This window comes from Labrus bergylta, chromosome 8 (genome assembly GCF_963930695.1).
Source record: "Labrus bergylta chromosome 8, fLabBer1.1, whole genome shotgun sequence".
In the NCBI taxonomy this organism is placed as follows: domain Eukaryota; kingdom Metazoa; phylum Chordata; class Actinopteri; order Labriformes; family Labridae; genus Labrus; species Labrus bergylta.
Window position 1 is genome coordinate 7190511 of NC_089202.1, and position 25419 is coordinate 7215929.

The 25419-nt window shown below is 38.2% G+C and overlaps 1 protein-coding gene across 1 annotated transcript; it reads right to left on the reverse strand.

Annotated features, from left to right (window-relative positions):
- Positions 1-747: 747 nt before the first annotated feature.
- Positions 748-5416, reverse strand: LOC109984423 (uncharacterized). Its single transcript, XM_065958281.1, has 10 exons — positions 5362-5416; positions 4293-4354; positions 3626-3908; positions 3314-3477; positions 2864-3146; positions 2552-2715; positions 2102-2384; positions 1790-1953; positions 1340-1622; positions 748-1140 (listed from the first exon to the last, which is right to left on the reverse strand). Exons 1-10 carry the CDS (start codon positions 5388-5390, stop codon positions 963-965), a joined length of 1893 nt encoding a protein of 630 aa, XP_065814353.1. The 5' UTR covers positions 5391-5416; the 3' UTR covers positions 748-962.
- Positions 5417-25419: the final 20003 nt, after the last annotated feature.

Genomic DNA, 25419 nt, shown 5'->3' on the forward strand with positions numbered 1-25419 from the left:
AATGAATTACAGCTCTAGGCATAGTAGAAATGTAAGGTCATGTAACAACATAGTATGACAAACTCCTGCACTCTTTTGTTCTTTCAGACCGACCTGCCATCTAATCTTACTTTTTAAGAAGTAGAAGCTGCATGGATGTGGGGCTGTCAGCCCATTTCTTCCACCCCCTGTTGACTGGGTGATTTATTTTGCCCCAATGAAGCCTTGATCTTTGCTGGAGAAATGTTGTCAAGTTGTTACATCCAAGAAAGAACCTATAGTGCTACAGTTATACAGTGGAATAAAGACGCAATGTAAGAGATTGTGAGAAAAAAGAGATGATGAGTTGTGGGTGAAGAAAAGACAGGAAAAGAAACAATAACAGGCAGTTTATCATAATAAAAGGTAAGTATGTAACAATATATTTTCAGCTTTGACACTAGAGGTGACAGAATGCTCAGTGAGTGTATAATAATGTTTTTTCCTCTGGTTTAGTTTCATTTGATCTGGCTCAACATGGTCTATGGAACTGTCACTGTGAATCTACCAGAACAAAGTTTAACTTCTCTTATTGTAACTTAATTCTGTGCAAAATATTTAAAGCTCTCCTTATTAATGTTATATGTGTTTTAGGATGAAGCTACAAGGGAGACTTTTACTATTTAAATACAAACAAGAACTTTGGCTTGAAATACTATATTGTAGTTTTTTTTCACATCCTCACTTGAAGAGATCTCATAGAACTGTTAAACAGTAAGAACAGGACAGTTGTGCGGTGAAAGTTCTCTTTATTTTTTCCAATTATACAGCAAAAGAAAATCTTGCAAGAAATGTGTTAGACTAATGTCAATTGAAGTTGAAATGAATGGTCATTGACCAACGATTAAGAAAATGTATTAAAGGAAATAAGCAGTAAGTTGCTTGTATTTGAATTCAAAATAAAGTAATCTGGAGCCCAAAAAATATCACAAATTGTTTGAGACTCAGTTGCAGACATATTCTTCTGATTCTTCTTCTGTTTCAATTCCGGTCACTTCCACTTCACACAGAGTCAGGTACTGTTTTTTGTTTGGAATCACAATGTTGACATAACGGCCTTCCATGCCGTTGCACTGAAAGGTTTTAGAGGCCCCAGCTGCTATTGTTGAAATCACAGTGCATCTAAAGAAAATGTAAAAAATCACTGTGGGTCATACATTGTTGCCAGATAAATTGATTTCACAGGTTGTTGATACTGAAGGTACTATTACGGTGAGAAAATAAAATGGCAAATCGGTGTAGGTATCATCAATTCTTTAGCTTACGCTGTCTGTGTTAAAAGATCAGGATGAACATAAGATGGGAAGTTCTCTTGGTTTACCTGGGATTACTGTTTCCATTGTCATTAAGTGAATCTCCAATGTGGATCTCAGCACCATTGATCCTATCGTGGCAACAATCTCTTCTGTTGGTGATGGTGACACTGGTGATCTTGTACTGCTTTTGGAGGTCCAGTCTCCACCAGGGACTGAAATCATTATGTGTGTGGGTGCAGGAGTCATCTCCCCACTTGCTTGCACGATTTCCATCAATGGCCCTTCCAGGGACGCCTTTCCCATACAAGGAAGACTGATCAACTTTCCCACCTTTAGCAATATTAGTAGCTGGATAGAGATAAACATAGTCTTGTTAAGGTGATTTCAGGAAGTTTCAGAATTATATTATGTATTGATCTGAACAAAAGGTGCAAATAAACAAGTAGTTAGCACATGTGATTGAACTTTCATCGACTATCAATGCTTGGTTTGACACTAAATATGATTCAAGTCACCAATGACAGGGGTGTTTCCTGTGGTTTCACCAGTAACTTCCACTTCACACAGAGTCAGGTACTGTTTTTTGTTTGGAATCACAATGGTGACATAACGGCCTTCCATGCCGTTGCACTGAAAGGTTTTAGAGGCCCCAGCTGCTATGGAGGAGATCTTGGCACATCTGAAGAAAGGAGGAGACAACTGAGTTGTGGGTAGAACGTTGTTACCAGATAAATATGCAGCATTGATTTCACATCTAGTTTTTGAGGTTTTGGGGAAAGTGTTAAACGATCAGGGTGAACATAAAATTGAACGTTGACGTAGCTTACATGGGATTACTGTTTCCATTGTCATTAAGTGAATCTCCAATGTGGATCTCAGCACCATTGATCCTATCGTGGCAACAATCTCTTCTGTTGGTGATGGTGACACTGGTGATCTTGTACTGCTTTTGGAGGTCCAGTCTCCACCAGGGACTGAAATCATTATGTGTGTGGGTGCAGGAGTCATCTCCCCACTTGCTTGCACGATTTCCATCAATGGCCCTTTCAGGGACTCCTTTCCCATACAAGGAAGACTGATCAACTTTCCCACCTTTAGCAATATTAGTAGCTGGATAGAGATAAACATAGTCTTGTTAAGGTGATTTCAGGAAGTTTCAGAATTATATTATGTATTGATCTGAACAAAAGGTGCAAATAAACAAGTAGTTAGCACATGTGATTGAACTTTCATCGACTATCAATGCTTGGTTTGACACTAAATATGATTCAAGTCACCAATGACAGGGGTGTTTCCTGTGGTTTCACCAGTAACTTCCACTTCACACAGAGTCAGGTACTGTTTTTTGTTTGGAATCACAATGGTGACATAACGGCCTTCCATGCCGTTGCACTGAAAGGTTTTAGAGGCCCCAGCTGCTATGGAGGAGATCTTGGCACATCTGAAGAAAGGAGGAGACAACTGAGTTGTGGGTAGAACGTTGTTACCAGATAAATATGCAGCATTGATTTCACATCTAGTTTTTGAGGTTTTGGGGAAAGTGTTAAACGATCAGGGTGAACATAAAATTGAACGTTGACGTAGCTTACATGGGATTACTGTTTCCATTGTCATTAAGTGAATCTCCAATGCGGATCTCAGCACCATTGATCCTATCGTGGCAACAATCTCTTCTGTTGGTGATGGTGACACTGGTGATCTTGTACTGCTTTTGGAGGTCCAGTCTCCACCAGGGACTGAAATCATTATGTGTGTGGGTGCAGGAGTCATCTCCCCACTTGCTTGCACGATTTCCATCAATGGCCCTTTCAGGGACTCCTTTCCCATACAAGGAAGACTGATCAACTTTCCCACCTTTAGCAATATTAGTAGCTGGATAGAGATAAACATAGTCTTGTTAAGGTGATTTCAGGAAGTTTCAGAATTATATTATGTATTGATCTGAACAAAAGGTGCAAATAAACAAGTAGTTAGCACATGTGATTGAACTTTCATCGACTATCAATGCTTGGTTTGACACTAAATATGATTCAAGTCACCAATGACAGGGGTGTTTCCTGTGGTTTCACCAGTAACTTCCACTTCACACAGAGTCAGGTACTGTTTTTTGTTTGGAATCACAATGGTGACATAACGGCCTTCCATGCCGTTGCACTGAAAGGTTTTAGAGGCCCCAGCTGCTATGGAGGAGATCTTGGCACATCTGAAGAAAGGAGGAGACAACTGAGTTGTGGGTAGAACGTTGTTACCAGATAAATATGCAGCATTGATTTCACATCTAGTTTTTGAGGTTTTGGGGAAAGTGTTAAACGATCAGGGTGAACATAAAATTGAACGTTGACGTAGCTTACATGGGATTACTGTTTCCATTGTCATTAAGTGAATCTCCAATGTGGATCTCAGCACCATTGATCCTATCGTGGCAACAATCTCTTCTGTTGGTGATGGTGACACTGGTGATCTTGTACTGCTTTTGGAGGTCCAGTCTCCACCAGGGACTGAAATCATTATGTGTGTGGGTGCAGGAGTCATCTCCCCACTTGCTTGCACGATTTCCATCAATGGCCCTTTCAGGGACTCCTTTCCCATACAAGGAAGACTGATCAACTTTCCCACCTTTAGCAATATTAGTAGCTGGATAGAGATAAACATAGTCTTGTTAAAGTTTGTTTCAGAAGTATATTAATGTGTTGTTCAGCAATATTAGTACCTTGACAAAGACATAAAATGAAATGTTGAAGATAGATGAAGCCAATTAGGTCATAATTTAAATATTAATTTAATAATGAAATTTGCTAAAGAAAGGGCCCTTTGCATTAAACTCTACAGATTTACTGTGAAAAGTTAGCTACAACTCGATATGAAGGGTGCTCATAATTGTTTTCCCTGTTTTTTCTCTTTTAAAAACCTGGCTGGAACTTAAAATAAATTAAGACATTATGTATTTTTCAAATTACAGTGTTTTCAATAACAAATATATATTTTATTTTTGAGTAAAGAATTCAAATAATTTTTTACCATGTGCGCGGCATGGCATTCCTGAAACAGCCAAAAGTATCAAGACCACAGCTGGAGTCATCCTGTGAAGAACATATTTATGTTACAATATTTATGTCAAACATGCACATGATGTGACTGAAACCTTTATTTGATTCATGGAGGCTAAGATCATTTTTATTCCTCTCTGTTATTGTCCTGGTTTAAACAACGTAAATCTAACCTGTGTTTTGTTGTTATATAAATGGTGAGATTTTTCTCATGTCTTCAACCAGCTTTGATGCACAGACCTGTCACCTGCTTTGCCTTGTCATTTCCTTTTAATACCAACAATGTATAACCAGATTACAACAATGATTGCATAAACCTTTGAAAAAGGTCTAGGTGGTGAATAAAAAAAAAAAAAACCTTCACTTTAAGTTACTAATTTGATTTGTAAGCAGCAAGAGTATAGTCATATTTTAAAAGGTAAAAGGCTCAACTTTTAGTAATAGGTAACATCCATTAATGCAGTGGTTCCCAAACTTTTCATCCCGCAACCCTCAAAAATAACAATGCAAGAGACGGGGGACTCCCCTCTGTCCCTGGAAGGAGTTTAAGCATTTAACATTGCGCACAGCAGCACGCACTATAGGCAGATTCAAACACCTACATTACAGTAACACTAAAGATGACACTAAAGATTACAGCAGAACCTTCAAATAATTCAACAAAATAAAACAAAGAGCACAACAGATTTTTACTTTAATTTCAGCACAAATCTCACTACTGCAGGACTATTTCACGATAATGGGTTAAATATGCAATTTTAAGTCATTTCAAATTTGTATTTGTTTTTGGATTTCATCTCGCGACCCATTCCAAGTGTCTCATGACCCCCACTTTGGGAACCACTTGATTAACGTACTTCTTTTAGATTGCTTACCACCTTTGAAACCACGTAAAACGATTACAGTCCCATAGATATCCTTATTGTTTTTATCAGGAAACTCCAAGCTGTAATGCTAAGTTGTTACTGATATTGTGTTATTATGTTACCCATAGTAGAAAATAAAGGTTATTATAATAAGTTATTATAATGAAGGCCTACCTGGAATCTCTTGAGCACTCTGGAAGCATCTGTCATCTCTCTGCGTGAAATCAAGTATTTTATACTTTTTTTTGGAGCGCATGGCTGACGGCTGTTTAAACAGGGAACATCCTGGTCAAATAAGTTGTTTTAATGTGTTTGCATACCTTTCATTTCTCGATGTGTCTAATTAAATGTTACATTGGTAAGTACACCCTGACTATCAATATTATTCCTAGCCTCAACCACACCTAGTTAAGCATACACTGTATATTAAAGGCACATGATTCAAATTGATGGGTTACCTTCAAGTTTAATGTTTAAATGTTTGCAAAAAGAGCATCACGTTTTCTTTGGTTCTGGGTTGTCAAATATCGACACATACTGCTATACCAACCCTCAGGCATCAGTTTAATTTACTACCCTCTTAAGTCATTAAGGACAAAAATGTCCACTTCCAAAAACTGCTATATAGAACAGATTGATATTTTTTTTCTACTTTTTTCTGTATACATCTCTTCAACAACTTCAGCCCTGCTCAAAACTAATAAACATACAATCATTTTTTAGGAATTTAACCCTTTAAATGTCAGTTTGATTACTTGATGTCACTGTTGTTTTTATGAAAAAAACAAAAACACAAAAATTTGTTATTTTCCATATAACAAATATTTGGTTGGCTGAGGGATTTTTTAAAATCAGTCTCGGATATGTCAAAGATTAGCCAAAATATTGACTGATGCATTAATAGTTTTTGTGTAGCATCAGATTTAAAATTTAGTCCCATTTGGACATTGGAGGACAAACATGTCCATTTCCAAAACCTGCTATAAAAATAAAACTAATTAATAATTTATCTACTTTTTCACAACTTCACAACTGAAGTCTACTACTTTCAAGAACTTCAGCCCTGCTCAAAACCCCTATCAAATATTGAATAATTATCAGGATTTTAACCCTTTAAATGCCAATTTGATTCCATGATTCTCGCATTTAAAGGGTTAAAATCCTGATAATTATTCAACAAATTACATGAAGGCAATTCAAAGGAAACATGAAAAACAACATACATTAAAACAAACATCATCAATTACATCTGGTCATGGAGAAGTCCTCAAACAGACACCTGTTAAGAAGCTTGTGGACCCTCAGAAAGCACCGGGCCAGTAAGTGTTATTCCCCAGCAGCAAACTCTTATATCACCGTTTTCCAGCACCGTGCACCATGCTTATGGTGGTAAAATGTCCCTTTTTAATTAGAGTGTGTCATGTTCTGACAACAAAGAATAATTTAACCACAATTAACTCTCTGTTTTTTCAACTTTAACTCGGGAGCAAAAATCTGACTAAATTTTAGAGAAATAATGATTTGACATTTATCATGATAATTGTCAATATCGATCTGATATGACATTTTTAGCACGATAACATTTCAGTAATATCACTGATGCCTCATTCCCTGAATGGACCAAAAAGGACTCATGACAGAAGGTAACATCAACTAATGCTATGTAACATATTTGATTATACACCACTCAGCCCAACATCTGTTACATCTTGTACATTGGAGGGCTGTGAGGAGCCACACAGAAAGCTACTTTTTCCTTTTTTTTCTTTTCAGAAAAGTACCTTGGTTTAAAGGGGGCTTGGAGTTATAGAGAGTTTCCAAGAATGATCATTTTCAAAATGATAAAAAAAAAAAATCTGTGCTGCAAAGAAAGTGATAGTTTGAATTATTTTCTAAGCAGAAGTCAAGCAAAATGTTCATTACTCTCCTTAATGCTATTTTATGCTCAGTGAGGGGTCAAGGTAGGCATCTCTTCGTCTAGATGTTTAATGATATTCTAAGGTGTTGCTTCCATTGAGGAGAAGAAACATCATGAGAACAAGCCCTGGCAGCAGAGGGCACAAGAGCCAGGTCACTAAAGAAGGCTGTAATTACTTAATGGAGTCCTAATGACTTAATGTCCTTGTTGGACATTGTGCAAGTATGTTTAAAAGGTTTTGATTTCTAAAGGGTCATATTAAAAAAATAACATTAATATAACTATAACTCAATAGTTGTCCAGTAAGCTATACTTGCTCAAGGAGATGATGTGAAGGTTGTGAGAAGGTGAAATTCAGCTCATTAATGACAATAAGTTTATTGATTTTGATTTGACATGATGTTATCAGTGTTTTCTCCTAGGATGGAGTTGTAGCAGCAGAGGTGAAGATGAACAATGTTTGAGTTACGTGCAATTAAAAAAAAAAAATTCTTTTAAAAAATTAACATTTATTGGACAGAATAGTCAACCAACAATCACCCAATACAGTAAAATTACATGCCTCCAACCCATGCACCCCCGGATACATTTTTGGCTGTAAAAGCCCAAATTGCGTGGCCTCTGCCACATTTTAATGCCACTATTCCCTCAAACGAATCTTAAATGTTTCATAAGGTAATACGTCTGCCTACTTGGGTCTGCTCCGTGGCTAAAGTTGTAGCTAATTTCCTGGGCTAATCCCCATCACTTTAACCCGTCAGCAGCAAGCAGTAAGCAAGCCTGAGAATACTTTTACAATTATTTGGATTAAAACAAAATAGTCATTAACATTAACAACTTGCATTAACACTAGTTACGTTTAAAGCCAAGACAAAAATTTGACTGAATTAAGATTTTGGATGACATAGTTTGAGTGTGAAAGAGTAATCTACAATTTAAATGCTGACAGATAAATAAAGCCATTAAGTATTTGTGCAAACAATATGACAAGGTGACTAGTCGACTATCAAAATAGTCGTTAACCAACAATTATCAAATCCAGAGAATTCTTTAATTTGATAGTTGTAGTCGGACGTGTATTGTTGCAATGGCTGCCATGACATTGCTGCCATGACAAACACGACATGTTTATCGTTGCAGTGAGATAATAACAAGACTGCTACATTACGAAGCAAGAACTGCTACTGAAAGCCGCTGCACTGTTGCTGTGCTGCTGTGATAAAAACGTCAGGTAAATTAAACTTGGATACATCACATTGTCAGTAAACATGTTCTGTTTCGTTGTCTTGACTAGGGTCAACTTTGAGTTAGATTTTATTGCGGTTGGAGTAGCAGAGAGAATCACTTCCATGATTCCCCACCAGCCTTGACGTCATATTTTGGTATTGTTTCGATTGAGAGCCCCCTGGCGGCAGAATGTACAACCTGTGAGTTTTTCACTTCTCTTGTACTTACTAATGCTCAACTCTAGGGGTGTAACGGTACACAAAAATTTCAGTTTGGTACGGTTCTCAGTTTTAAAGCTTCGGTTCGGTACATTTTCGGTACAGTAAAGGGACCTGATGCAACACTTTTTTTTGTTTTTTTGTTTTTTTTTGTTTTACACATTGGGCTAAGTGCAGCATCGACAGTTCAGACTTGTACACCTGCTCAGGTTACTTTTTAATAACATTTTAAATTAAACATTGTAAAAAAAATAAACTTATCCTTCAACCAAAAGAGTCTCCAATAAATAAAAGATATGAATGAAATAAAGTATTTTAGAATGAAATGAAGTAATTAATATAGCCTATATGTAAAAATATTTCTTTTAAATTACACTGACACATTTAGTTTATGAAGGCAACAGTTTTTTGAATGCCTTTTGAGCACATAAATGAATAAAATAAAGCTAATCACATCTGGGACAGTATAGTTTCATCGCAGAACTATTCATATTTCCCTCTGTCGATATAAGAACTTCAAAGGCATTTGTTATGGCTTTGGCCCGTTCAGAATTACTAGCAAAAGGCTGTCTGTTGGGGAGGGAGGGTGTTCATTCTATCATGCTGTAGGTTATGCTCCCACACAGATGCGTCTCCCCCTTTGCGCAGCAGCGCTGCTGGAGCGGGATCATCGCTGAAAATGAAATTGAAACTTAAGAGTAAGTCCGTAAAAAGAACTCTATCCCGGTTATATGCAACTGTCCAAACCGACAGCGCCCCAGGAACTAGTAATCTGCAGAGTTTGCACAGTTCATGTTTGAACTTTTTTACAATCTACTAACTAAATGTTGTGACCCATACTAGACGCCGCCCTTCACACTGAGGTGTGCTTACGCTTTGTGGTTTGTGTGGGAACACAGATTAAAGCACTTCTGTTCTGCGCATACTCGGATCGGTCCGAAGCGGTCCGGTTCGAGTACGTGTACCTTTACACCCCTACTCAACTCCCTTTTTCTTTTTCCAACTTTTGTCTGCCCCATCACCTCGACTTCCTGTGCGATCCTCTCCTGTGTTTCTCTACAATATCTTCTCTTCATTTCATCCCTCTTATCTTTCCCCAAATGATTTCTTTTCTTGTCTATTTCTTTTCACTGTTTTTTATTTTTATTCCATCCCTTCCTTCTGCTTGGTCCCCTATTTTATCTATGTTTCTGCTAGTGTATAAACTGAATTGTATGCATGTGCCAAGCCAAACACTCACTATATAGGGTACTATATAGGGTACTCAAAGTAGGTCACGTCTGCATTTCTAATGATGCCACAGTCTGTTGACCTGACTTGCCTATCTTAGGTCTGATATGATTGTGTTAATTTTTACTATTCTTTCTGTAAATTGGTCTTCGGGGCTGTCAAACTCTTACAGTGTATTTATGCGGCAACGGTTATCTCTGTTTAGTCTTTCAAGGTCTTTCGCAAACAGTTGAATGCTATCATTCCTGTTGATATTGAGTGTTTTCCCAGCCACATTATTATTATAATAACCTCAATTTCTTGGTGCCACATTGACATAGTACCTTGTTAGAGAGCAGCCAATCAGCTCGACATTATTCTGGCCACAGACAGTCTGCCATAAGGGACACACTTCAGCGACTGCCTTCTCTAAGTACTTAACCCTTGTTAGAAAAGGGGGCAGAATAAAATGGTGTGTGATATAGTTAATGTACACACCATCTGCTCCTTAGTCACAACGTTGGCTTTAATCTGGAATTGTTATTACACAGGAATCATCATATGGCTTAGGAATTTGAGGGAGATGGATATATTTGGATGTCCATTTTTAATTAAGGTTAAAGATAATTATTATTTTTAAGGTGCAATGAAGAGTTTCAGTGGACTTGGCAGGTTAGGAAAAGACATGGGTCATACAAAAACCTTTATAGGGCTTTCACAAAAGCTTAACTTTCGTAATAAAATTAGTGTGATGGTTTCTATGGTGACAGTGTTGTTAATATGGCTATTAAATCTCAAATTGCATGTCGCTTGGATTCAGGGACAGGCAGTACTTAGTTGCTCTCAGGGTTAACATTATAAGGTATACAACCTTTCATTTACATATTTTAAATATTTTACCAGTTCATGTTAGACTGCACTGTAACACTATAGAGACAAAACAAATACACATGTTGTTTAAACTTGCAAAGTTTCTTGGTAGCCTTGAAATTTTATGTTCAATGAATTCAAGTTAAAATTTGAAGGCTCACACTCTAATAGAAAAATCTTTCCCACTTTTTTCAATAGGGTTTCAGCTTTTCAACATTTTAGGGTCTCATTTGTTTTTTCTTTCTCGCTTCATAATGCTCCAAATAATTTCAATGGGTAAAAAATGTTAACCTTATTTACTGGAATGTTCATCGGGTGTTTTCTTTAAGGCATTTAACAACTTTTCCACTCTTAGCAAATGCAGCTGCTTGCTGCTGATTCTGTGCTGAACTCCTATAAATAACACAATATCGAGTGGAACTTTTCAAAACGCCAAGTGTAGACATTGTGTTTTTGTCTATGCTTGTGCATGCGTGGATAAATTGAGCAGATTAAAGTTGTTTGTTGCAAATAAAAATGAATTCAGAGGGAAAAACACATTTGATATAAATACAAACCTAATATTAAAATATACCCTAAGATAAGAGTTAAAAAAAAAAAAAAATTATGTTGACAACAAAACAGTTATTAACTCACGTCATAACATACAGCCTTTGAAACATCATGGTTGTATGTAGTTGTATCAGTGGTGCAAACCAGGCATTAAAAGCATGCAGACTTTTACTTTTAATAAACAGAACTTTCAATGTTGGCAGTGGTGCAGAAAACATTTCCTCCCCTGCACCAGCCTCAGATTTTTTTTAAATAATGTAGTTTTACAGTGGGCTTGTACGCTGCTAAAATGTATTTGTTAAATTTGTGAAGACATCACATATTTGACAGAAGCAAGGGAGAGAGACAGAAAGAAGGAGAAAAAAAGGGGTGTTAAGAGGGAATCTCAGTGAAAGAACAAACTCTACACCGGCTCTCCAGGGAAGCACTCTCTGCTCAATCGCTTGCTCTTAGGTCCCCTCTAATGACATCTCTAGCACCAGATTGCCTCCCCCTGCTCGAGTACTTGTTTCAGTCTATTTTTCCAGAGAGCTGCTCCTAAAATTGGGTGTTACGCATGTGGTGGTGGGGGCGCGTGGGGCAGTCTCTCAGACAATCAAATGATAGGATTTTCTCTTCCAATCATTTTTGATAGCGTGTCTCTATCCTCTTCTCTGGCTTTGGAGTAACAAAGAGAAGGGAAAGGCTAGGGGTAAAAAATGCACAGAATGTGTCCCTTTTTTTTCAGTAGCCATCAGGTCAAGAAAGATCAACTTTTCCTTTTTTCTGAGGGGCAGGTCATTTTCGGGTTGTTTGTCTTTTATTTCTCCTTTCCACAGTTCTGATAACCAATGCTCTCTGCTTCTTCTTATCCACGATTAGTGCAGCTTGGTGTTAAATTGACTGAAAGGCTTGTACTTTTATTTGTACCACAATAATCCTTTTGCATCCCATAATTTCTTTAATTAGACCATTTAGAGGAATATGAATAGGACTGTTAAGAAAAAAAAAGTTTTCCTGTATCTCTGTTCAACACAGGCAGAAAAGTAAACAACACAAAACAGTAAGTAAGCGATCTTCCTAGTATGCCTGGGCTAAACCTCACGATACGATACGTATCATGATTCAGAGGCCACGATTGATACGCATAACGATATGCTTTGATTTTGGATCATGACCATGTCCTACAAAGAATTCACTTCAACAGCTGTTCTCTATTGTTGAGAATAACAGCAGAAACATAGATTTAAGGATTCTACAACTTAAAACTCATACATTTACGTCCTAAGAGATCCTAAAAGTAAACCAAAATATTCTGTTTATAATCCCAGAGGTATTAATAAATGCAAATACAATATTCTTTCATTTTTAATCTTTAATCTGAATATTCTTCCTGTTGTCTCGCTTGTTTTTTGTATAATGAGTAACATTCTGGTTTCACTTGAGTCCACTTGAATTTGCAGAAATCTCTGTAAACTACTGAACACACTGTGGCTCCTGTACTGAACCAACAAGTTATACAGCGTGACTCACTCACTAAGCAGCTGCCTGAAGCCTTCGTTATCAAACACACTTTACGTGCCTCATTGGGTGATAACTGAGACGGCACACTCTGGCCCTGTGTAGCGAGCCGAGCTGTTGTTGCTAACTAATTGTCATGTGTGTACCTTGTTTTTGCAAATCTTGGATTACTCATGTCCAACTCCAGACTGCAAAAATACGAAAAGTCACCTTAATCTTTGCTTTCAGTTTTGCTCAGCGAGTTTCTTATCCATGCTTGTTTGTTTTGATACGGAATGTGCCTTGCATCATGCCCCCTATTGGCTTTATTGGGAACTGCCTCACGTGTAATGTATCTTTTCTAAGCTGTCATCACAGCGTTGCGGCTGTATCGATTTAATACTGTAAAATCTGCGGGGATACACATGCTTGGTCTTTCGTCCTCTGCAACAGTTGAGCAAATGTGGTGCTGTCTCTGGAAAAGGACATGATATAGCATCATTAATATTTCATTAGCTGGCATTCTGACACTTTTGTACACGAGAAACTCTGGATGAAGTTTGATTTCTCGTCAGTTATGACTTCTCTTCATCAATGTAGCAATGACTTGAGAGAGTCATTTCAAATGCTTCTGGCTTGAACAGGAATGACAGTGTTTAAAGACATTATACACCTATGGCTACATGGCCTCACAAATTGGATGGGAAACTTTTTTGACTGTTGTAAGCGTGACCTCCAGTTTTTGTCACCCTTAACAAATAGTACCATGTAAACTGCAGTACAATTCAACATTTAAAGCATGACAGTTATTATGATATGTCAAGTCTGTTTAAAAACAACTTTTGGGAGTCTCCCAAAAAATCTGTCTGGAGGGTAGCTGAGTTTGTACCTGGCAGTGGAGTTTTCTGTTGGTTGTGTAGGTGTGGGATACATATGCACACACGCACACTGTTTTAAATAAATACTGCTTTTATTTGTTGAAGTGGGGTAGTGTGACGTACTTATCAATAATCAGTACAGCAATTATAGTCACCACGGCATCTGTCCAGAGAAGCAGGCCGCAGTAATGACGGACGGACACAGACCTACTCCAGACAGATCCTGGCATCATGCAGACTTTTCATATAGATGGTTGAAAGGAATAGGTATGCATAGAGTCAGGGGAATGGATTCAACTGTTTGCGTTATATGCAACCCAGTTGGACAATGTTTGGACATTTTTGGGAGAGTCATGTAGCCCACTGAATGAGCTGTTCAGCTCAGTGATTTAGAGAATAAACAATAAATACATGAAATGATCTTACTGATGGCTGTGTTCAGCAGTGCTGTAAAACAAGTGTAGCTAGATTATATAGAGATGGTATTATGAAATCCTTTTCAGGGAAAGATCACTGCAAAATGGAGCTGCTTGTCTACTGTTGTTTGTATTCATTGCTGCAAGCAAAGGCTGAATCAGGCCAATATCTCTCAACAGAACAAGGTAAAGCCTATATTGTAACTAGGATACTCCTTATTCTAAATAGCCCTGAATAACACAAGTATGCACAGTTTTTGAAATCTGCAGAACCTGAAGCAGGTTGACTAATTTAAGGATAATCTATAACTGTCCATCTAAAACTATCATTGTCTGTGACTGCATTTTCTGTTTTTTTTCTATATTTATCTATTTTCCTTCTCCCAGTCACTTACTCTCCTTCCTTTCCCAAGGCAGCCTCTTCTTACGCTCCCATCAATATGTTTGTCTCCCTCTTCCCCCATCCTCTTCTAGCCCCTTATACAGTTTGTCACCCCCAGCCTCCTCCTTCCATCCCCACTAATGCCGACACCCATCCCTCTCTCCCCTCCGCTCACAGGAGGGTCAAGTGCACAGGCTTTTGTCTCAAAACATGTGGAGGGAATTAATTGGTTCTAGCATTTGGCTCTTTCCACACGACTACTTCTGTATGGCTGTCACCTGGCTCGCGCTCCCACTTCTCTCTCTTTCTTTTACCCCACCCTCCTCTCTTTCCCTCTCCCCTTCTCTCCTTTTTGCCCCTTCTGTCTCCTCATTGTGTCTCTTTTTCTTCTCCTTCCACAGTTTCTCTCACTTACCCCCTGTCTACTCCCTCTGTGTCGTGGCCCCCTTGTAAGTTCAAGCCCTGTGCTGCAGCTGAAGGACTCTCACGTTGTGTCTAATGAGGGAGGATAATGTGTGCTGTTGTAGGTGATGGATATATAAGAAGAGACAGGGGAGAGGAGGATATTGACAGAAAAAAAAGAAAATGAGAACAGACAAATGCACACAATACAAACAAGGATATAGAGTGCAGTTTAAATGTTCAAGGTTTAATACACAATACATTTCAAGAAATATAGCATTTTATTCATTTGTTAATCTTTCTTTAACCAGGAACATTCCCATTATGAGCCAAACATTTTTTTCCATGTCTTGCCTGAGAAAGCAGTAAATCAATTTTTCAAAAAAGATACAAACACGAGCAGAAATCACATCAAACAATGAATCAGCAGTATACAAATCAGCAAATATATGCTTTCATGGGTCAAATAAACCTTAATCCTGTTAATGTAATCTTCTCTGCTAGTTAAATAATCTAGTTCAAGGTGTGGCTGTAGACCAGGCCAGGATGAGTGTATTATATTCGTCCTTTCTTTAGTTGAGATGTACTTTTTTCTTCTTTGGGGGAAAATAACCTCCCTTTTAAGCAAATGTGTTGTCTTCTTTTGTATGAGCCTAGTACCGTATATCTGTGCGTACATCTTTCAAATGTTTAACTATAGATAATGGTCACTGTTTGTTAAGAAGACATGGGAATGGTTGACAACAAAACCTTATTTCTTCAGTGTCTGTTTCAACCCTCCGCCTGCACATCCTTACATTGTCACAACTGTCACAGTTTCAAGAATGAAAGGCGAAAAAACTGTTTGCAGGGAGCTGAACACAAAAAACTGTAGCATTCCACTTCCTTATCCTCTTTTATCCCGACCCATCAGTCTCTCCACCCACCCATCCTCTAAGCAGTTTCACTCCGCCTCACACCCTAAAAAAAAATCACACTTATAAAAAAACCTTGCTAATTTCATTTTCCCTCTCCCTCCTCTATTTTTTCCTTACCCCAATTATCAGCAGCACCCCCCCCCCCCCCCCCCTTTCCTCCTCCTTGCACCCTCTCTCCTAAGAAAGATGGATAAATCAGGCTGCTTATTAATTGTATTCAAAGGGGGGGACCATGTGCCTAGCGTACTCCTTGTTTCCATGACAACCGGCACAGGATCCATAAAGATTTCAGGGGCAAATGGGGCTGGGAGAGTGGGGGTCACCCCAAAAGAGGATAAGCATAATTACAGGGAGAAAGACAGGCAGTCAGAGTCTAGGGAGGTCTGTAAGCAAGTGTCCCAGCCAGACAGATACTGTAAACAGTCTGCATGGAATTAAAGGGCTGGGCTTGAACATCATTTATACCTGCTTGGTATTTTTGAATATCATGCAGTCTTCTTTATTTAATATGTTGTTTAGGTTGTAATTGTTATAGTGGAAAGCCTTTTTTATTTTACTTTTGTTCGAATAATTACAATAACTTTGCATTTCTGTTCTGACGGTGTGGCTTTCTGTCTTGTTTATGATCAGTGTCGCAGTATTGGTGCATGCTAACTTGCCTGTCATGCTGTTTGTTTTCCAGCAACACCATGCTGCACAGTAACGCCACATGAATGCATGTGAAATAGTTTTTTCTTCTTGACTTGGCACATATTCAGTGAAGTGAACTGGATTGTCAGTTGATTTAACAAAGCATATGGCTTGATGTGAGCACTCATCCAAGGTACACTATATGTTCAAGTATTCTCTAAACTATATGCATATTAAACAATGGTTATTGATTTCAACGCTGCAATTTAGATAACATTATTATCTTGTATCATCCCATCTGTTGGACTTGGAATGTGTTTGCAGTAGAAAAAACAACTGAAGACGCACTACACCCAGATCAGTGTTTCCCCTACCATTATATTAGGGCCCCCCGCCCCCTCAATAGCCCCCCCGCCCCCCTTGAAGGTCAAGTAAAAAAAAAAAAAATAATAAATAAAAAAATAAATAAAAAAAAAAATATATATATATATATATATATATATATATATTTTTTTTTTTAAGGTTTGTTTTTGGGCTTTTTGTGCCTTTATTGTAGGGATATGATAGTGGATAGAGTCCGTAATCAGGGAAAAAAGTCACTTAAGGATACCTTTCCGATAGAAAAGGACAGCTGTCATTAAGAGTAACCCATGAACACCAAGCTTCCTTCAAGTGTTTGTGTCGGCATGTATTGATTTTTGTTTCATCATGACAGCTGCCCCACCTTGTATTCTCTGCTTTTTGTTAAACAAGAACTTGCTGCTTCACAAGCATACCCCACCCTTTTGACATGAACTGTTTTCACCTGCTCTGCCTCCTGAGGAACCAGGGTAAACAAAAAAGTCCATTAATGGCACTACTATTGCATAACAATGCCAAAACCAACAAGAAGTCATGTAAGTTACATGATGTAACCATGAACCATGATGACATAACAATTGTTATCCAAGTTTTTTTTTTTTTTTTACTTCCAGAGAGTCCTGTTTCCTCATATGAAAGATTGTGTCATAAATCACCTTCTACTAAATGACTATTGGCAAATGGTGCTAATGCTTTCTGATATGTTCCTCTTTTGTTATTTAATGCAGTTAGCAAACTGTGTTCAGTTAGGTGAAAGCCATTGTCTGATGCATTACAACAAGTGACCTGGTAAAACTAGAGGAAAAATGTATTGCAAATGAATGCAGCGCATGAAATCGTTGCATGAACTCCTCCGTTTTTGATAAATCAATGACTTTTCAAATATTCCAAAAATCACAACCCAATAAAAAAATGTCTGATACACAGAATGGGAATAATAAGGCTGTGATCAGTCCTATGGCAGGTAACAGGTGCTCCTTAAGGCTCAGGTTAGAAAAAAAGGGCTTTGTAGATAGATATAAAAGGTGATGGAAGCTAGAGGCCATGCTAGCTTGGCAGTAGAATAGGTAGCTTTTTACATTTTCCTTACATGAGCATTAAGGAGCTTATTGCATGTCGGTTGACCATCAGAAGGCATTTTTCAGACTACTGGAACTTTTTCATAGTTCTAGGAACTGTTGGAACCCTCCCCCTTTTTCTATTGCAGCAACTATGAACTATTCATATTTATTTATTAGGATAAGCCCCCTGAGATGTACCATCTCATTTTCAAGAGGGTCCCAACCGAAGACAACTCACAACACAACATACAAATTGACAACAATTAAAAAGAGAAAAGAACAGCAACAAACAAACAAAACAAGGAAAACATTTTAACAATACACAAACATACAACAAAAAAGAACTCACTTAGACAAAACAAAGTGGTGGATAAACAACATGACAACCAAATGAAGGCAAGAATGGAAGTGACGGAAGTGTAACAAGAACACTCCATCAAAGAGAAAGAAGACAACTCATTTTTAATCAAACAAAGTGACAAATAAGATTTGATGTGTACAGGGAAGTTATTCCAGCCAGCAGGAGCTTTAAAGCTAAAAGATGTTTTGCTCTCTTTATATTTAGGTGTCGTTTAGGTTCAGATTCACAGTCCAGCTCTTTGGTTACACTCCAGATGTCTGAGAACTAGACTACTACATACTGTATGTTCTCCAGCATAGATCTGAAAATCATTTTTCGATCCTTTCTGTAGCACTATTGGAGGCTGCTGACACACCCCTTTGTGTCCCAAGAAAGTAAAAAACACAGGCAATCAGGCAGTCTTTCACTCTTACACACACACACACACACACACACACACACACACACAGATCAGTGCAGAGGCTTTATGTATTATGCATGAATTTGGTTTAATTGCTTGAATCTTATTTGCATAACCTCTCCTAGTTTGATCAAATGTGCTCATCCATATTGCAGTCCTCTGACCTTGGCTGTGGGCAGGTTAGTTCTTATGCTTGTGAGTGTTTGTATGTAATGTGTGTGAAAGATTGCAAGATGTTCAAGTACACAAATGTTCTATTATAGGCACTTTTAGTCTCTGATTATGTATTATGTGTGTAGGTGGGCCTTGGCTGAACCTGTCTGTTTCTTAATAGCTCCTTCATTGGTGCTTATGCTGTTTTCTCTGTGAATAGGGATGGCACCACAGGCATTCTTATTCTCAGTGAAAAGTTTATCAAATTAGCAGGCTGGTTCAAAAGCTTGCCATTACATTCATAATGTGTAATCAATAACTTGAGTAAGAGTTAGGTCAGAAATGTGAGTAAAACAGATGAATATCTGCTCAAATGAAGGACATTTAGACTACAGTTTACTTAAAACACATATCCAGGTTGTAGACATACAGAGATTAATTAGTTGCTTCACTTAGCTTAGCTTTTGATGGTCTGTAAAAACATTACTCTGTGTTTGTTGAAACTGTGTACAGTTACATCACGGTGAGTTCATCGTACCAAGACTTTCTTTGACTAAGAGCTATGCTTGATTTCATCACCTGTTGCCGCCTGTTTATTTCTAATGAGACAACTGCACACAGTACAACTCTCAACTTCAAAATTTTTTCAGTATTATAAAAAGGAACTGTAATTAGGTGCTACATACTTAAACTTCATGACAAATACGGGCAAATAACTTTGGTATTTGGATAAATAGGAGTCAAGTTAACATACTGAGTTCACTTAATCTGCAATAATGGACTAATCCATTGTATTATCTTTCCAAGTAACACCAGCCGTTAATCAGATTTAAAAGTTATATGTCTAAGGATATAATCATTATCCTTATTATTTAATGCTGTACCATCATTGTTCTTTAAAGTACTGCATGATTGATCTGCTGAAATTAAAGGTACCCCCCAAAACCAAACCGGTAAAATGGAGAAGCGGGAAAATTAAGGGGGTTTGGATTATATTCATCACTAACTGAAAGCATGGCGGTTTGGTGATATGATGCGTACAGTATGTCCTGTTGTATCTGCATGGCTTTGTCCTGTGGCTTTAATAACGATACAAATCCGAACGCTTCTATAAACATAACATCAGCTGACCATCTATCGCCCGCAGAGAACATCGTCAAGACATAATTTCAACTGATTTAATAGAGTTAACTGCATTCTTCATACTGATTCATTTTAACAGTGTGTGCTTTCTGCCACTCTCTGGCTGTTACTGCAGTGACCCCTGCCAACTGTGATGTCACAGGCATTCCCTCTAGTGTCCTTATTTTTTACACTCAGGACCAAGTTTTATCATTTATTCCATATTACATGTTTTTTTTTTTGCCTATATTCAATCTGATTTATAAAATAAACACATTAACTTGTGTTCTTCACACACAAAAATAGCCTGGTGAAAGATGTGAAATTGGATATTTGTTTATCCCTGACTCATTTGCTTTTTTTTTAATCTCAACATAATTTGTCTGTAAATGGTGAAATTTATTCAGTGTTCTCAGTGGATGCACCAGGCTTCAGATCAAGTCTCAGATTTTTATTATACCTGGGTACTTACATTCTATTTATGTGTTTATGTGCTTTTGCTTGTATGACAAAACATGCAGTAAACCTGGGCTATATAAAAAAGGTATTATAATTGTTGTAATATGTTGGGACAGTTAATTTAGAATCCCTCTCTATTCTAACAAGCCTCCACAGGGCTCCAGAGTGCGACCAAATTTTTTAAGAGTGCGACTAACATTTTTTCTATGTCACACTGGTGCACCTGACGCTGCCCGGGTGAAAACATACATTTCTTTCGCAAGCGCATCATCTCTCTGTGTTCTCCTGTGACCGAACTCACACTCATGGTAGGATCATATCGTGGCCTAAACCAATAAGAGACAGAGCTCGGGCGGGTCTTTGCCTCTGATTGGCTGTGGTCCTGTTCACTGTTCTAAGATGTGTGTGTTTAAAAATTTGCGAGCGACCTGAGCGCCAGAGTAGCCTAACTGAAACGGAAAAAGAAAATAAACGTGACAAAACGAGGGAAAATGAAGAGAGGTAGAAACAATGAAAGTTTTTTCATTAGGAAAACTAAGCCTACTGTTACAACCAGCCCTACGACTGTCATTCCATCCATCCCCACTACTGAGAGTCCATCCAGCCAAGACACGGAGCCCTCGGTCCTCACATCCAGACTAAGCGTAGGTTGTGGACACCGGCGTTGAGCCTGATGATAGACTTATTTTACCTCTGGTTATTGTAAAGAACAGTAAATTAAAATGAATAATAACTGATTTTAATTACAGATGGTTAATTTTTAGGTCACCCAGAGGTGAACGTGTTGTGTTGATCACGTAAAAGTTTCAGCACGACATCACTTCTAAATGCAGTAGCCTGCTGTTTCATCAGACCGTAAAAATATAACTATTACTGAACATTTCATTCTTATCCAAAAACGATATCACGCACAGGCTGCCCGATCATACAGAGGTCCGCTGGTTTAACCGTGGAGCAGCGCTACAATGCTTTCTCGAATTGCGCACGGAAATGGCACAGATTCATGGCGCATAAAAAGTCAGTGACAGAGTTAGATCACGACAGTGCGGCTACGGAGAAGAACGGACTGCCAGACTCATATCAGAAGTGGTTTAACTGAGTTTACTTAGTTGAAGAACGTGCACTCCACACAGAGCTGATCAGACTGCAGTGCTCAACACTGAACAATCAATTCAAGTCTGTTGATTTGGAAACATGTTATCATTTTATAATGCCTAACCCTAAAATACCCAAAGGAGACTTCTGTCTTTGCAGAATGTGGTTAAATCACATTTAGGTTTTTAATTGAGATCAAACTGGAAAAGATTCAAATATTTTGCCTACAGTATTAAGCTTTAAAAGCTTTACAGAAGACCTGAATTTGGTGTGACATGAATGGCTTTTTACAGATTTTAATTCATATGTATGAGTTTTGATGTCACTCTCCTTTAGACTTGTTTTGAGTTCTTAAGGGATTGAATCGAAGATCTGTTTTTTTTTTCAGGGTTAGTTTTGTTTCTGTCCTTTTTAATTCAGACAAGCTGTGTTAAGTTGCTACTGCTGTAAGCACCCCGTTTCCTGATATGAAAATTTCACATTAAAAGAAGAAGAACTTTTCAGATATAGAATGTGTTTATCATTGAATGAATGATGCTTTAGCGGAGCTACACTTAGTGGTGATTCTCGATGACGCTGTCGGGAGTCAACTGTTTTAGCCTACTTTACTTTTGTTTACTCACCACCAAGGTCGATAGGTAACACAAACTCACTCAACACTGAAACAAAGTCCTGTCCCTGCATCGATGCATTAATCGTCCTGTCTCCATCGCGATGCATCGATTAAATGATTAATTTCAACACCACTAGTATATAGTGTGATTATTTTGAGTCTTGTCACTCTGTTAGCAACAGAAACAAAAGTCTCAAAAAATGGAGAGACAACATGTCCTGGTGGTTTTGTAATTCAGCCTGTTTGAGCTTTTGTACTTGGTATTTCATCAAATATCAAATTGTGTCATTGAGACAACTCGTCTGTTGACAACTTGTGGCCAAAAAATAAACAGATTCCTTGAGCAGTCAGTTTCATTATTTTAAGAACACAGTTTCCTAGATGAAACAAGATAGATACTTGCAGGGAATCAGTCCAGTTTTCTTTGCATCAGCCTCTTACCCCTGTACAAAAAGGATGAAGGATTTGTTTCTGTTCTCATTTCCATTGTCCTTCCTCTTTTTTTGACTTTACTTATAGTGAAGTGGTAATTCAGGTAATCTCCAAGGGCATACTTTTCAAGATCTGATAATGCTTACCAACATAGGGAGCCAAAGCAATCACTCTTGGTTTATTCAAACAGTTTTGACATGACAATATACTACTTTCATCAATACCTTTTACCTAATTCACATCTCAGCACATCATTTCAGAGAGCCCACCGTATCAGTCTGGCCTCTAGGTCAGAGCCTCAGCCTTAGACCTTAATTCTAAACCAAGTTTGATGGATGGGTGAGCAGACAGATGGATGGGGGGATCGATGGACCGATAAACGAATTGGCAGACAGATGGACACATGAACAAATGGATGGTTGGATAAGTGGATGGGTAAATGGATGGATGGATAGGCATTTTTACACATGGCTGTCTGTCTGCATTCCTGTCATGTCCAAGGCGGATTTTTTCACCATGCTCAGATGCGTGTGCGTGTGTGTGTGTGTGTGTGTGTGTGTGTGTGTGTGTGTGTGTGTGTGTGGATGTGCACGTGCGTGTATGGATGTGTGCAATCATATATAAGGAACAGATTTTGTTTTTATGTGTGTGCACGTGAATATGTGTGTCAAGCAGCTGTGTTCAGTGGACAGGTTATCTTGGAGGGATGTGCCTCAGACAGGGAAATTATATTTATTCAGAGGGGCAGATTTGATTTCTGCTTGGACCATTTCCTTCTGTAGACTCCATGTTGTTTAATCCTGTGAGGCTCTGCAAATATGTGAGACAGCACTGGCTTTTGGCCCAGGCTGGATGCACATACTTCAAGCAAAGCAGGCGTATTTTTTGGGGGGGAAAAGGGAAATGTGAAAGCTTGCGTTACAGATAGAGACAGGGAGAATTTGATTCTGCATGTCACACTTTTAGTGGCAAACACAAAAATTGGTTTTAAAGACATGCCAACCCATCTGTGAGTATGAAATGAAGTATACTGTACCTAATAACATACCCCATGTGTTTCTGTATGTTTTTTAAAGCAGAAATACATTCCTAAACGCTTCATATTTTTCCACTTTTAAAGCCAGGGTTGCATGTGTTTGTGAATATGTCAATGTCTTAAGACATGTGATGGAATACAGAGCAGACGTACAGACATACTGTAGCTACCATAATGGCTACATGTCAACAACAATCTTAGCAGTCCCTGGAGCCTTAGAAACCACATAAACCACAGATGGTATAATTCAATTTGCTTGGATGCATCATTTCATAGACTGCTAATCCACTTGGGCTGAAATAATACTGTTGATTACATAGTTGTTTTCAGTATATGCAGACGATTTGTGTCTCAGAGCGATATAATCTTTCTTTTATCAGCATATAGGTTTTATGGTCAGGTTTGTATCTGTGTTTTTATTTTAATTTGAATCCACCCTCCCCTCCCCCTCCCCCAAGGTTCAAGCTGTTTATAGCAATAACCACACATGGGGAAAAAAGTGGAAATGAGTCATTAATTATAGGACAATGGTTTGGCCAGGGGCTGCTGAGTGCAATCTATGAATTAGGAGCTGGCCAACAGTGCCATTTGCATGATACTAAAGCACTAAATTGCGATTCCAGCGATCTATTGAGAAACAGTTGTGGGAGCAAAGCTAATGCATCTAAGTCAAGGGAAGCTAGGCACACATTCATAATAAATTATCCCCCATCTATGCAATCACTTGAGGAAATGATTGCTCTCTTCTCCCTTATTAGCATCTCCTCTATTTTTGTCCTGTGTCTTTCTCCTCTTTTCTTTACTTCATTCTCTCTCTGTCCTTATTCACTTCAGTATGTGACTCACAGGCACAACTGCATACCAAGTGCACTCCATTGTGTAGTTCCACCTTCCCTGACGCTAACTGTTCCCTGCTGCCATTTAGGTGAATCTCTGTCCCTTTGCATTAAGCAAGGCAAGTGACAGGTGATGCATGGTAATGACATCAATTACTGAGTGATTTTTCTTAGAACATCCCACTGATATAAAAGCTAAAACCAATGTTTTTTATGAATAACGGAAGAGGTGCTTTCAAGAGCTTGGATATAAGGTTAAGTAATACTGGAAGGGGGTTAAAATGCACTCGAGGACACAGAATAATCATCAATCCTTAAGCCTTAAGTTTTTTCACCAAGAAAATGATTTTATCCTTATTTATCAAGTTTAGTTCTTTGTGAATAGTTCGTTTCAGAAATAGGAAAAACTGAGTTACGAATCCTGTTTAGATAAGTAAAAAGTAAACATCATCAAGGATAAGAAACACACTGCAAACGTTGGAAGCACAGCCACTTTAACATTCTAATGACTATTGGTTGATCAGATATTTTATGTTAGGAATTGTGTTACAAAAAAGATCATATAAAAGCTCAATTGTTAACTTTAGGCCAGTTTATTTAAGGGTTATTACACAATCAGAGTCACTGAAAAATAAATGGAGGCTTAAGGTTAGTGGAAGAGAAAAAGAGAGAGAGAAAGACAGAAACAAACAGAAATAGATAGCCATAGATGTTTACAGAGAATGTGTACTATCCTGTGTCTTTAAGCCCTCTTCAGCTGGACCATCTGCAACCCTGTCAATGTTGCTATAATTAAAGGTTACAACAGCCGAGGCCACCCGGCAGGGGGTCCGCCTGCCCCGACCCATGATGCACGTCAAATGCACCCCTTCACCCTCCACTGTCCCTCTGCATTGGCCCTAATCTGGTCTGACATACACTGGGAAACAAAGCAGAAAAGGGGCTTTCCTTAGGAAGCTATATGCCAAGAATGCTTCAATTCAATGACATGGCAAGTGGTTAAGATAGAGGATGGAGGTTTTTATGCTGCATTGAAATTTATTTCTGACTTTTTTTCTAGCTTCTTCCTCTGGCAGGTAGCTTGAAAAAAAAAAAAAAAAAAAAAAATGGGATTTAAATTTGCCAATATTTTATATAATTGAGGTCTCTTCTTTGGCAGTTTATTGGACCACTGCTGGTCTGCATAGAACGAAGCTCTTCAGCGCA

What these genes read in the sequence shown, in the direction of transcription:
- LOC109984423 (XM_065958281.1), bottom strand. Translation starts at nt 5,390, where the DNA reads ATGCTTCCAGAGTGCTCAAGAGATTCCAG. An exon ending in AATGCCATGCCGCGCACATG is followed by an intron (nt 3,909 to 4,292) that starts GTAAAAAATTAT and finishes ATCTCTATCCAG; the next exon opens with CTACTAATATTGCTAAAGGT. An exon ending in AGGAAACACCCCTGTCATTG is followed by an intron (nt 2,385 to 2,551) that starts GTGACTTGAATC and finishes ATCTCTATCCAG; the next exon opens with CTACTAATATTGCTAAAGGT.